Source organism: Larimichthys crocea, chromosome III, assembly GCF_000972845.2.
Source record: "Larimichthys crocea isolate SSNF chromosome III, L_crocea_2.0, whole genome shotgun sequence".
Classification (NCBI taxonomy): domain Eukaryota; kingdom Metazoa; phylum Chordata; class Actinopteri; family Sciaenidae; genus Larimichthys; species Larimichthys crocea.
Window position 1 is genome coordinate 32,671,412 of NC_040013.1, and position 14,805 is coordinate 32,686,216.

Below are 14,805 nucleotides of genomic sequence, written 5' to 3' on the forward strand. Positions count from 1 at the left end.
CTAATCCTAAGGTAGATAAAAACACAAGCTTGTTTTTTGGTTCTAGTTTTTATATACTTTATTTTTAAATTCTCTTTTCCCAAACATAGAAAAATCATAAAACAAATAAGCAATTAAAAAAATCATTGCATGTGACATAATGTCAGAATCTGTGAGATAAATATACATGTTAATATATTCATATATATGCAAACATTGCACCAATACAATAAGGTAAAAGTATGTATTTCTCTTACTATGACCACCTTTCTTCTAACCCTAACCTCAATTTTAAGCATTTCCTGAGGTACTTTCTTCATTATTCCACTACTAAATTGTATCCCAGTGACTAATTTAGTCTCAGCATGTTCCAATTTCCTGTGATTTGCTTCAGTGATTCTGAATAAATATGTATAAATAGCTTAATTTACTCAGATCTTAAGCAACGTTACCAATCTTTTAGGAGCTGTGACTATTGGCACACATGCAAGCGTGCAGAACTTAAGTCCACTGTACGGCTCAAAGCTGAACCTCAGCTCATAGAAGTGGTCTTTCAAACACAAACTGCTCTTGACATTAACACTCAGTATAACTTTATCACTCACAGGCCAGCTACTAGTGTTCCACCTTTTCAATCATCAACATCAGAAGCTGAACTTCATCCCCTGAGGCAATGTAATCCACTCAGCGACCAGCAGCCGTTGGGACCCAGGGCTCATTTTTCATTGGAGTCAGTTCTTTTTATAATAGAGCACGTCATTCTCCCAGGCCACAGAAAAGGCAGATACCTCACTTTACTACACCACAGATGAGCGTAGCAGAGCAAAACAGACCCAGCATGCCCAATCCACCCATACAGATGTTCGTCCTAGACCATGCCCAACACAGGAAGCCATTAAAGAGCAAATCAATCAGTCGGCACTGTGAAACCGGGGGGACAAACCTCCATGGAAAGCTTGTGGAGGGGCACATTGCCAGGGGAGTGAGATGCACTACGCAGCTTGTACCAAATATAAATTCATTGCAGGCTCTTGGAAACTTGTGTTTTTCATAAACACGAGAACTGGGTGGAAGCGATTTCCCGATTTGGAGTGATTCAAATGCAAAGCAGTGGAGGGCACTGACAAAAGAGAAGTGAGAGGAGAAAATAAATAAAGAAGTGTTAGCATTCGCCTTTTATTTGCCTCGAGGGGAAATATTTTTAAAGCACATTCTCATCCTGAGAAATCATTTTAGTGGTGATAATCCTCAAACAACATTTCCCTCTGATTTCTCAAACGAAAGGAATACAAACTCTTTTCAAAATCTTTTATTCACGGATCAAGTGCTCTCATGAATAAAGATGTGCATCATTGCATTTCTTTACAGCAAGTAAAAAAGAAGTTGTGTTCTGTCCTCGGTTGTTTGTTTCCCTTTGAAGAAGTTCACTTCTTACAGACACAAATTCTTGTGACCCTTCACTACTCTCCATATCACTCTCTCTCTCTTTCTGTTGCTGACCTCAAACTGTAACCCTTGTGATTTAGTTTCATTTGCTTCAATCAGCCAATTACAGCCACGTTTTTTGTTGTGTGGTCTTTTATTGAGCTGGCGAAGGCAGTAGATCAGTTAGGATGCGGCATTTTTTCTATAATTTGAAATGTATTTTCTTTAAGTCATCTGTTTACTGTCACATATAACTGCCAGACATTAACAATAAAGGACTTTATCCAAGGGAGAATCTTCAATCGCTAGATATAATCTGTCAAAGGATAGCTTTATCCCCATATACATTCTCAAGTCTCAGTATGTAAAGCTGAGTGAGTAATTCCTTGACTCTAGATTTATGATAGCACCTGTCTGTTAGCACAAGTAAACTGTTCCAGCAGGCCTGGGAATTCCCATCAAATCCAGTTCCAGAATCCCCCAGATCATCAAAAACTTTGTTCTTGCCATCAGAGATAAAGCTTTGCAATCCTCCCCAACCATTATGCTTAATGATCTGTTTAACTAGCAGCGTTACGCCAAAGCTAGTTCGAAGAAGAAAGACAACTTCAAAAGGCACATGTTTCTCCACACTTGGTTTGTGTTTTCCCCCCCTTTTTTCTCCTTATCGTGCAGTGTGGAACTTGTCCGATGTACAGATATGATAAAGAAGGAATTAAATCCCTGCTCTGTGTACGTGGAGTTTCATCTAAGGATTTGTTTGTGTGTGTCTAGGAGTAAGGAGTACAGTTTGAAGTCCCGTCAGTAGTAGTACAGACACCGCACACAAACAGTACACATATCTTTCACCATATCACTTGGTACTAACCACGACCTGCCTCTGTCTCAGGTTTTTAATTTCCACCCATTAGTGCTGTAATTAAAAATTAAAATTAATTAAAAACCCAGTGCTTTTTCATGATCATTTAATCATTAATTAATCATTTAAAGTTAGTCTGCTCAGTTTAAAACCTCTGCATGAGATGACAAAATTGCAGTTTCTTTTAGTTCCCATTTTCAGTTTTCCTCCACTCAGTTTTGTATCTCGTTGGCCCACATTTAGTCCTTACAGACAGACTGTTTACTGTCTAGACACTCTTGAACACTTGAATGTTATTCTCTGCATGGATCTGTATATGTATCTGCTTGTGAATGTGTGATCCATATCACGGGGGCATTGAAGGTGCTTTATTTTTCTCTCTCAGACTTATTATGAATTCTCACTGCTGTGTTTCATCATTTGTTGCCTCGTTCTGACAAGGTCAGAGAGCTCATAAGTATTCATATCCCCGTCTCTGCTCAGCCCTGCACTAATTGAGACGACACAGCAGCCACCAGATCATCGGGTTCATTTCTTGATATTCACATTCACTGAGTCATTGAGACTGACTTCTGAATTGTTGAACAGCCACTGGTTGGCAGTTTTGATCGTGCTTATGCAGGAATAACAACAACCAAAATGATAAACAAACTTGTGGAGTTTTTCTCTGTTTTGTGTAATGGTAAATAAAACATAAATCTTGATCTTTGGACTGTTGGACAGACAACACAAGGAATTCGAAAGAATCAGGACATGATGGGCATATCTTTTCACAATAATAATAATGCACTGTAGACAAAACAATTAATCAGCTAAGCAGGCAGATTAATGACTAATGAAAACAATTGTTTTACCTTACGTCACTCATGTAAATTGTAAGGCACATTTTTAATGCAATTGTTTGAACTTTAAGTAACTTTGACTACCCCCAACCATACACCTCTGACTGAAAGGTATTACTGCCAAGGCTGCCACAGGCCATGTAGCACTATGCCCTGTCCTATATGTGCAGTTCTGACCATGTGAGCTGAATCTAAAGAGTACAATATTAAAAATCACTTTATTCGATTTAAACTTGTACCTTACTAGTTTATTTAGTATACAATATATGTATACGTTTCCTTCAGTTTCACTATTATTTGCAAGCAATGGTTTATCATGTTGTCATTAGCACAGTGCATGGGCCTTGTTTATATCTTACACCATGAACCTGCAAACATACATGTGTTCCTTCATTCTATGGCCTGAAACTTGATTCGTAGCTTGTGTCACTGTAGATAAATGACACAAAAGAACTGTGTTTCTGTTTTCACTTGGCCACAAAATGTTGCTGAAATGAAACATGACGTCAAGAGGCTTTTCATCTTCTTTCTGTTCAACTGTTGTAAACAATATAGCCATATGAACATTTGCATCCTCAAAGTGTGTTTCTCATCAGAAGTTTACACTTTACATATGGTGGATTATGGTGCTCGCATTGGATTTGCTGAATGGATGAAAAGAAAAAGACATCCATCAGAGGATGTTTGCAATGTTGTCGACTCTGACGTGAAAAAAAAAGTGAGTGTAAAAACAAGTCTGGCCTCAATATACTCCACAAAGCTAAAATCCCCTGGAGTTATTTGTGCTCAGAACAAGCATTTGGATTGAAGTTGATTTAATGTGGTGGCCACTTTCTACAATCCTTTGAAGACTGGGCTCAGACAACTCTCACAAGAAAATGCATCACTTCAAAATGTATACGAAACATTCAGATAATGTTTGTTTTTGATAGAATGCCTAGAATCTTCCTGGGGCAACTATTCCCAAGTAGATTTATAAGATCTTTATTAAGTGTCATTCCAGCCCTATGACGAGAACTTGTACCACAGCTTTGGCTCTCTGTGCTCTGTGCTATTATTCCACAAGTACTTATGAATCAGTGATGACGTTTCTTTACCATTAGCAGATCTCTTGAGTCTGATGTGCTGTCATTGTCAGCCCACAGTGGAGATCTATCTAAGGATAATTCCCACAAACCAACACACGTGGTGAAGACATTGTTTCATGGCGGGAAGTGCGGCATCACTGTCCAACAACTGTCTTGCTTCTGGCTGTTTTCCTGATCTGTGATGAGTGAAAGATATTTATGACTTAGAAGAATAATGATTGCAATATTGTTAGCCATGATGTCTCTATCCACACTGGCATAAAACGGGAAAATAGAACTTACTTGTTTTGTTAATCACAGTTTTCCATTCACTGAAGAATGGATGTTCAGCGAGAACACTTTTCGAGAGGTACCCTGAGCACTCAGTAGGTCAAGGGTGGTAGTGTAGCTTTACTACACAGCTGCACAGATAAAACAGCTGCATGTAATTCACAAAGGACCACGTGTATTGACAACCCACAGTCATTTTGAATTTCCCCTCAGCTCTATTCTTTAAGCTTATTGTTTTGGTTTTACTGCCCCCAACTTTACTGTTTTGATTCACTCTCGCCGAACCTTGTTTTTATCCGCAGCAAGCAGCTGTTTTCATTGAAAAAGCCAGGTTGTAACCGTGACCACCCAGCATCTAACAACACAGACAGAGTTGGCGAACATAGTGGAGCTCTTTTAGCAGCGAATGAGCAACATATTGGACTTCCATGAGAGTCCAAATAGATGCTAATGTTGCTTTGTATCTGCTAGTAAATAAGCAGAACTTTATATATGAATTTCTATATTAATAATATTTGTTTACAGCTTGTTTAACTGTTCCCAAGTGGCCAGTAAATCAGCTATTACTTCTTTAAAGTGATTTCTGACGAAAAATACCTTGGAGATATTTGCATTTTTTAGGAAACCTTCATCTAACATTGTGGTATTGGTTTGTGCAACCAAATTTGAATTTGCATCCCCTTGTTTATCCATTGTTGTAATTCCAGCCAGTTCATTTCAACAATTTCTCTGCACTGCTGCTCCTACTGCCATCCTATTTCAAATAAATTGTACTTCATCAACCAATAAATCACTCACTTTTATAGGATTTCCCAAAAATGGAATGATCACTTATGCAGCAACCAGGCTCTGGTTTACAAGGACTGAGATGCTTTAGGTTTGGTTTTTGGTTTGGTTTTGAGAGGCCCTCAGTATTTTTGCTTCGAGTCTCATGGATAAGGCACAAGAAACGTGAATGGCTGACGTCGCTGTGGTTAAAAGACTACTAGGTTGACGCTCTACCAGCCATTCTCATCTTGTGCTCAGACGTCATTCCTCCTCTTCCCCTTTGTTCAAACGGGGCAAACAAAACAAGGATTGCAAGGGAATCCAATCAATCTATACAGGCTGTCATCTTAAAGGATATTTCTAGCTGAAATATTATTATATTTCTATATTTCTCATGTCATTGCCTCATTTGTGTTAAATTGGAAGGTTGGAAGTTTATTAGGTATGCCCATCATAAAACTGTACTCACCAAGTTAACTGCTAAAATCTCAGAGTACAGTCACATTGCTAAGAAAGAATCTGACAGAACAAGGACGCGAAAAGTATTTTTGAACAAATCTCTAGGTTAGACAAAAAGAGGAAACAAAGGGAATAGTAAACTTACTACCCAAAATGTCCACTGCAGTTAACAGACAGACAGACGGTAATTTAGTCCTGATAAATATCTTTGTGCAGGCTCATGTTCCATCCACCTCTCATAGTTTCTCTAATTCTCTGTCTGTTTTCTATTATTTCTCCTTCACTTTTGGACTTTTTTTTTTTTTTAGGATGATAAAGCTGAGCAATGTTACAATGAACATTCCAGAGGGTGTCACCCACCCGGAGTTTAATTAGAGACCCAGGAGGCCTAGAAAGATGGATGATGGCTGTGTGTGTCAGCGGACAGAGGTGCAGGAGGAGGGGTTGTGGTGTTACAGTGGCTGCTGGTTACGTGCAGGTGGCTGGATGTAAACGTTAGCTTTTATCTTGGCTTTGAACACGGGTAAGCTCAGGGGCCTGTACAGGTGTGTGTTTGTGTGTGTGTGTAGGGGAGTTGAGAGAAGATAGTGGTTGGTGTGGGGATGTTACTGGTGCAGATGGGGCCAGAGGCAGTCATTTGTCAAGGGGAGCCCACTTCAACAGAACTTTGCTGGGGTCAGAGAGTGACACCGTAATGTGCGTTGTGTTGTGTGCGTAACCACTAATGATGTGGATCATATAGACACTGATGTGGTTGCGTGGGGGTTGTTGGCCAGGTCGTACAGACGAACCAGATGCTTTGGTTGAGTAATCGCATTGACTCACTGTGTCCCCCATAGGAGTAGTTTCAAGAAGTTGTGCGTCAAGCATGTTTTGTTTTTAATTAATGTAATGAGCCAAGCGATGGCAGAGATTATTTTGGCAGTGAGGAGAACAATCCTGACAGCAAGCAGTGACTCAGTGGTGATGTCAAAAAGAAAGACAAAATCATCATCCCTCTTCTTGTCACGTTGTGGCCAAAAATGGGAAAGAAAGAGAAAAACAGTCTGTTCATCAGAGACACATTTCCCTGAATCCCGTAAGTCTAGCCTAAGAAGCGAGAAGTGTACCCACTGAAACATACGAGGTTTGACACTAGGATTGGTTTGTTATTGAACATTATATTTATAATATCGAACATTTTTTGAATTAGTTTTGGTTTTATATGAAGAATTGTTGTTTAAATTGCACAGTGTTGAAATTAGTATTTCCAGAAACAATATCCTGGTTTCTCTGGATGATCCACAGAAAAATTGTGGAAGAACTGTGGAATAACTTCCTACTAAGACTCCAAATAATAATTATATTCTCTTACTGATAATTCTGCCAAATATTTTCTTGATTGTTTTGTCTATAAGATGTCAGTGAAGAAAGAAAAGCTTGCTGTCATCACATGAGAGTATTCTAGTTTGAAATAATATTCTTAAGGCTGTAAACACCACAAAATAATTTCCATTGTCCTTTATTGTATTGAAGTCGTCGAAATCTGGAATAAATACATCATGGTTGTGTCATGGTTTGATACTCAGGGGAAAATGTTTTTAGTTTTTAGTTTAGTTTAGTTTAGTTTTTTTATGATAATCTTGAGTTGATCCTAAATGTTAAATGTGGTCTATCTCTCCCTGAAAAGGACGTGAGAGCCTTAGGTACAAGGCAGCCAAAGCTCCCCCCAGGTGCCTAGAACAAAAGCATAGAAGGAGAAATAGTTTTGACCACAAAGGAGAGAAATGTGGCATTAAGATTCAGGGCCAGGCACTCATGTTTACCCAAGAGGAAACAAGGACATGACATAGTCTTGGCTCCTGAATCTGTGAATTCAAAGCATCTGGGCCAGCTTCTAATTCAACTATGCATAACTTCCCATTGGCAGGCAGGTCAGGGATGCCAGAGTACTTTCTAATACATCTCAGTGGATTATTCTTGCTATGACCTCCAGCCTCTGTCTTGCATAACTCAGCAGGCAGGACAAACCGGCAAAGGGTGAAGGGCTCAGCTCTCACTGTGGCCACCCATGCTAAAAATGCGCACACACGATAAAGTGAGGAACTTTGGATACTCGTTATCTGATGTTCTCGACCCGATGAAAAACAGCTGAACTATCTAAAAGGCAAAATGCCAAAGGAATAAAGTGTGAATGTCATGTGTGGAAGTGCCAAGTTTTATCTGGAGAGAGAAAAAACACAGAACAGAATTACAGTAACTCCAGCAGACCACAAGGAATGTGGCCAGGCAGCGTGTAGAGACAAGCCCAACATGTGATCACACACACACACACGCCACACACACACAAACACGCAGACAAAGAAGACAAAGGAAGCCTTGCTACCACAACTGCACAGCATCACAGACTGATAGCAGGGAAGATGGGGAGGTAATGACAGGACTCTAATTCAAGTTCATTTTCTTATGGACACAGTAGTTTTTATTTAGTCTGAGGGCACTGAGATGAGCACATGCTTATAACATGTCACATATTGAATGATGATAACACTATATAGCTTACAGTGGTGGAAGAAGTTTTAAGTTCAAAGAATTATGTAAAAATCAATTACAAGGAGTTCACAATACTTAAAGGAGCATCGTGTGAGTAAGAGATTTGAGAGTTTAAAAAATATATTTTAACTCGTTTAGTCAAATAAATAAACGAACAAAATGCCAAAAAAAGAAAATATTCCTAAACCTATTAAACTGTCATAATACAACTGTATACCTTTTAAATTCAAGTTGCTCCCTTTCACAAAACGAATTGCCTCTGGTTAAGTCAAAATAGACCCTTAAATCCCTGAGTTAGACATGAAAATATTCTGGCTCTACACACTGATAAACCTGCTAGATCCTCTCTGGAGTAAGAGTCCTGGCAGGAGTTGCTGTAAATCACCTCATTCTGTATTCACTGTCGCCAACCGTCCGGCCGTTGTTCCATTGCAACCACATCCAGTTTTGGTACTGGTGCCCATTCTGGCCTCAGTTAATGGGACTACCCCCACCGGTCACGTTGACCACAATCTGTTACCTGTGCTTCTCCTGGCTAAGTGTCTCTCATAAAACAGCAAATCAGAAAAGAGACTCATTAATATTGAGAAACAACAAAACACCAAGTTCTTGCTAGAGCTCCATAGATAAAGGTGGGAGAGAATATTCAAAACTATATTGAGATGATTTTTGATTCTTAAAACCACAAATATATCTACTTATGGATATCAAAAAATAAAGATTCTGAGTACGGGGTATGGGTCTCTTGTGAGTGTTACATTATCACATATGAGATTATCAGTGCCACAAAATACGGATGCATAAACATGTAAGAAACTTAATCAGGGTTGAGGTTATTTAAGCTATTTTATGTATTTGTAGGTTGTTTAATCTATAAAAATGTATTTTGTTTTGTATGAAAAATATTCGGTTGCAAAGTAACTATAGTAAAAAGACAAATGTAGTGGACTAAAAAGTCCAATGTTTTCCCTAAAGGTAGTGATGAAGCATTATAAAGTAACAGAAAAATGAAAATAGTTGAGTAAAGTATCTCAAATATGTACTGGAGTATTGTTTTTGAGTAAATACACAGAGTCACTACCTGCCACTGACAGGACAATTAATGCATAAGTCAGACTGCTGCCAAGCTGTTTTAGAAAATATTAGACATCTCCATCATAGCCATAGTAAACAGTCAGTTTGGCTTAATTATAAAGCTCTTTCTTTTATAATCTCTCTTTCACTGTATTATAAGTACAGTTTTTACCAGCCAGTATCTTAAGGCCACACAGTTACATTTCTGAAGAGGGCACACGTCATGCTAAATGACTTTTCCTGTGCACCCCATCTCAACCCTGTCGGTTTTGGCCAAATAAATGTTGGGCCTTTTTTCTTCATGAGTGCTGAGATCATACTGGATTTTCTATTTTTAGGCCGACTGACTGGTTTTGGCTTGGACACTTCCTCACAAGCTGTTTGCAGTGAAACACACGAGGGTGCTGTTTCACAACTAGGATTTTTGGTCTGAAAGAGGTATAAAATCGCACTGATGGTGAGAGTGCACCTGTTTCTATCCAATGAGTAAGATAAGAGAAGCTGCAGTGAAAGCATGTGAAGAAAAAATCATTGAGGAAGAACAGCTTTAAAATGAAGGCCTGGTGTTTAAACACGGTCTGCTCATTTGTTTATGCCATCTAGTGTAGAAAAAACAAACCAAATCATTTGTGAGGATAAAAAAAAAGCCCTGGGGCTTTTAAGTTATTCCCACCAAAATATCTTACTTTCTTTGGTCACAACTCCAGCAGCAGGAACAAAACTAGAATGTCTTCTCTAATAGTCTCTAATAGTCATTTCTCATCCACATTTTAATGAATTTATGTTGTATTAAAGCTACATAATGTAACCCCTGCTCCACCAGGGTCATGTGCAAATCCTTCTCACTCACGCATTTTCTATTACTGAGATAATTTGACTTGCCTTTGTGTGCAGTTTAGTGCTGAGTAGAACCCAGAGGTTTCTAAACATAATGGACCTCCAATTAGATCCGAACATAAAAACCAAGACAATTCTCCTATAGTATTCCAGAGGAGACTTACTGTGCCTCCCTGGTACTGCATAGCATGTTTACAGTGTCATAATTTATGACAGTTCTGATCTCCTGTGGCATCACTCTCCTCTCTAAGGGACCAAATAGTAAATGTATAATGGCTGCTTGGTGCACAAAGGTAGTTTTTTACCCTCTGGAATAGTTTACCATTGTATTCTTGTGTGTTTTAGTTATAGTGTTGCTGTAATATAAGAGTTATTAACAAGATGTTACTGTAGGAATGTGCTTTAAATCCAGTCTTTAAAGAGGGGAAATGACTTTATACTTCACCAACCTGCTGTTCATTGCACCACCCTCCAACCCCTGCACCGACACCCATCCACCCTCCCTCCCTCCTTCTCCTCCTCCTCCTCTTCTCTTTCTGCTGCTTCCCCAGTGCTGCAGGTTGAATGTGTTGCCCCTATTTCCTGTCACATGGGTTGGAAATAGGATCCCTGCTTTCTACTATCTGTTCCCGTCTTTGTGGTGTCAGTGTAGTAGTAGCTGTAGGACCTGCCTTGAAGTTCAGGGACTTTTAACGGCGACCAAAGAGCGACTCCTGCACATACCCGGGCAGTCAAGCAGGGAGTCAGTCAGCCAGTCAGCCAGTCAGTCAGTCCAGCAATCCGCCGGTCTGCGCATCTGTCCGTCAGGCTGCACTTCACCTGAGAGCCAGTTCAGACTCTTTAATCACACGATGGATTCCTGGACAGTCACCTCTGCACTTCTTCTCGCTGGTGTTATTTCTTCTGCGGCTTTTAATCATTTCGACACCGGTAAGTCAAACTTTTCTACTCGCTCGTCTTTTCCATGGATGTTTTCCGATAAATATCTGCGTTGTCGGAAGCATCTCCAAAGTTGCTGTTTTGCGCACGGGACCAGCTGTTATCCACTCGGATATTGCACGACACACATCAGAAAGTGCTTTAATATTTATGTTGTTGTGTCTATGTCCTGTTTGTTATGGAACATGTCACAGATTGCAGTCGCAGTAACTTCATTCATAGTTTTTTCGCCTTGGTCAGAATCCCACTACAGCGCTGTTTCTCAAACTACACGATGTCTCTGACTGGGATGTTTACAGACGGCGGCCAAGAAAAAGGAACATGATTTTGTTGTTCTCTGATTTGTTTGAAGACTAATGTGAGCACACAAACTAGTCTGCTTATCGTGCAGTTTCAGTGTTTACACCTACATAGTAAACACTTGTAGTCCAAACCGTATCCAAAGAGATTCCCCGCGACAAATTCCTACCAAATGGGGGACTATGTGGGCCTGAATCTTGAACAGACATAATCACAAACCCCTGTTATGTGACTCTGAAAGCTGCGTTCTGATTTAATCTTGGAAACCACGGGCTTGTAACCCAAACCTGCAGCTTTTACGCACTCGGCTCTCCAGTACATCCTGCGCCCCGAGTGCTGTTGTGTTTACCTGTTCTGCATCAGCTGCTTTGAACTAATCACCTATATTAAAGTTCGTTATGATTAATCACATTCTCAATGGTTATGAAAGAACACGTTTATGATATTTTTAATCTCCACCATATTATCACCCTTGGCTGCACTTAATTTCTGGCTATATTATGTCTTTAATTGAACCACTCAAAGATCAGTTCCAGTCGCTGTAACGAACTCGAAACCCTCCGCTCAGTCATCTGATATCACCCATTTAATTTACCATCAAGTTAAGACTAATACGCAGGGATATGCTCGTTTATCTGCAGAACTTCAAAGTTACAGCCGGATCTCTATTCAAAGCTGCTTTCCCCGAGAATATTCTGTTCTAATGTGAATATCTAATAATGACCACACTAACCGAGCTTCTCCTTGCTGTAATTTGTGCCGCGTTTCATGTCGAAGCAGCAAATCCTCATGCTTTCCTTTTTAATTTTTTTGTCTCTTAATTATACCCTTGGATTTCAAATTAGAGGGTCCACCATCTGGGCTAGTGCGTAAGTACTCCCATATGTACCTATGTATTAACAAAGTATTTAAAGCGATGGTATTCCCCCTCATAACACTGGGGAGAAGAAAGGCCAAGTTTATGTTTAGTTTAAGTCAGCTGTGCCATATTTACTCTACAGGAAAATAATAATTTCAATGAACTCAGTTTCTTGTTGTAAATGCAAAGGTATATTTGATGCTCTCTTTGCTCTGTCTGCTCTTGTTTTCCCATGTTTGCTGAGGTCAAACTGAATGTGAAACCTGCCTACACCTAAAGGAAAAATCCACCCTAAAACCCCACTGCACCCACACTGAAGACACAACAGCTTTTACACTTTGTTTAGTAGAGTATTTGTCTTACAACTAACTGTGCTGGATCTACTATAGAGATAAATAGCAGCAAAACAGGCCAGTGTATATTTTAAATGTGAGTGTCAGAGCATAATGTAAAGTCCTGTGGTCATGTTTAACAGGAGAAATCCAATCACAGTTTGCAGCTGATGCCAAAGGTTCATGCTCCGGACACTGGTGAAGGGCATTTAGGTAAATGTAGGAACATCAGAGGAAACAGATGAGGCAGGTTGGAGGAAAGCAGACACACTGAAACAAGCAGCTGCAAAATCACATCCTGGATTACACTGAAGTATTTAATGTGGATATTATTCCACATCTGTGAAGTCAAAGCTGGGCATGTGTGAGTAAGAATTCTTGAAAACAGAAGAATTTTCCTTAAACATGCTGAAGCTAGGTCACACAGCAGCTTATTAATGCTCTGCAGAAACCCAACCGCTGTTGCTTATGTGACAAGAGTGTCTAAAACAATTAAACTCGAGTGCTTTCACTTCTCTGTCCTGGTGGACTCACTGCAGCATCGCATCAGGTAGAAGTGTATTAAGTGTTTTTCATCGTGAGCTGAGAGATAATCGTGCGCTCAGTGATATGCACACACACACGCGGAGACGTATACACACACATACAAAGTAGAGAATAGTGAAAATGAAGCTAAGGGTTAGAGATGACACGCATTGTAGCTGAAGCAACTAAGTGCTTTTATGCAATCTTTATGAGCCCGTATAGCACACTTCAAACTTACCACAGACTCTTATGATTAATGTATATGATTCCTCTTCCACCTGAACTCAGAGGCTTTATAAAGAAACTCATCCAGACTCCCACATGCTGTTTTGTCTGCTATTGCTCACTTGGCAGCTGCTTAGGCCCTTCACACAAATGTACACACAAGTGGAAGCCGAATCCTGTCAGAGCTGTCAAGATGAGGAGTAATTGAGTTGCTCTGTAAGCCGGTAATGATGTAGCTGATGGTGTTGGTGTCGCGAACAAGCTCTAGCTGGTTAATCAGCGGGGAATTATTTTGTTCTTGATGCTCCTGGTATCCATGACCAGTCTTACTGGTATGATGACAATGACGGAGCCAGTGGTGAAAGTGGCGCTGTCTCACAATGCGCCATGCACCCAAATGTATGTGTTTTGTTTATGTTAATAATGCATCGTCATCTTATTGAAATGGAGGTTGTGGTAGGTCACCTGTGATCCTTTTTTAAATTCAGTGGCAGGGTGAGCAAGCTGGGTTCCTGTCAGTACATGCAGGGATAACCTATAATTTATCTTGGTGGTTCCCCACCTGGGGTCGAGGGATGATTAAAGGAACAGTTTGACATATGGCTAAATACACTTGTGCGCTGTCTTGTGGAAAGTTAGATGAGAAGATCACTCTCACGTATATCTGTGAATTCAACATTTTGGGGAATACACTCTCATATTGTCCATTAAATATGAAGCCACAGCCAGCAGCTGGTTAATTAGCTTAGCACAAAGACTGGAAACACAGTGACAAAGATAGGGGCGATCTTATACCCAGGTAACAGCACCTCTGAGCTCACTAGTTAACATGGCATATTGCAATTGTTTAATCTGTACAAAGTGTACAAAGGACAATTTCAACACCAAGAATTAATCCAATACATAACCCTGGGTAAATTATGACATGTACACTTTAGTCATATAGTGAGCTTTGGTAGGTGTTGGTAACTGGATCTGGTTACCATTAGATAGCTGCCTGCCCCTGTTTACACTTTTTGCATTCAGCATGAAGTTAACCAGCCTCTCGCTGTGACTTTAATGTACACTATGAGAGTGTATTCCCCAAAATGGCAACAATTAATCTGTCTGATCCCTTTTTTTTTTTCTTTTTCTTTGCAAAAGCAAGATCTACAACAACAGCATTATGAAACAATTGGAGTCACAACCTGTGCATCACTGGACTTTATTTCTATTACCTTCAGAGGAAAACAGTGGGCTGTGTCGAGCCGAGGCTTGAAAAGGGCAGGCTGTGACATTTTAGCAATATGGAATGTGCTCTCATTATGTGATCACAGAAGACAGAGCTGTCATAAACGAGGCCAGATGAAGAAAACATCCGGTTAATATCAGACTGTGTTCGACCAACTGAATCTTGGACTGATCGGAGGAGACGAGAGGTGCCTTATAGGCTTTCTTTTCATCTGCAGTCTTTGCCAAGTCTCTACTTAACTAGACATGCATGAAATAACTT

General features: G+C 39.9%; 1 protein-coding gene across 2 annotated transcripts in view; it reads left to right on the forward strand.

The window, feature by feature from the left end:
* Nucleotides 1–10,680: 10,680 nt before the first annotated feature.
* The window catches only part of kremen1 (kringle containing transmembrane protein 1), a 51,615-nt gene continuing 47,490 nt past the window's right edge, over nt 10,681–14,805 (forward strand). For both annotated transcript variants that reach the window (XM_019264565.2, XM_019264573.2), the window contains exon 1: nt 10,681–11,063. In XM_019264565.2, the coding sequence (XP_019120110.2) occupies nt 10,985–11,063 (79 nt within the window). In that variant the 5' untranslated portion in view covers nt 10,681–10,984. The remainder of the gene's footprint in view (nt 11,064–14,805) is intronic.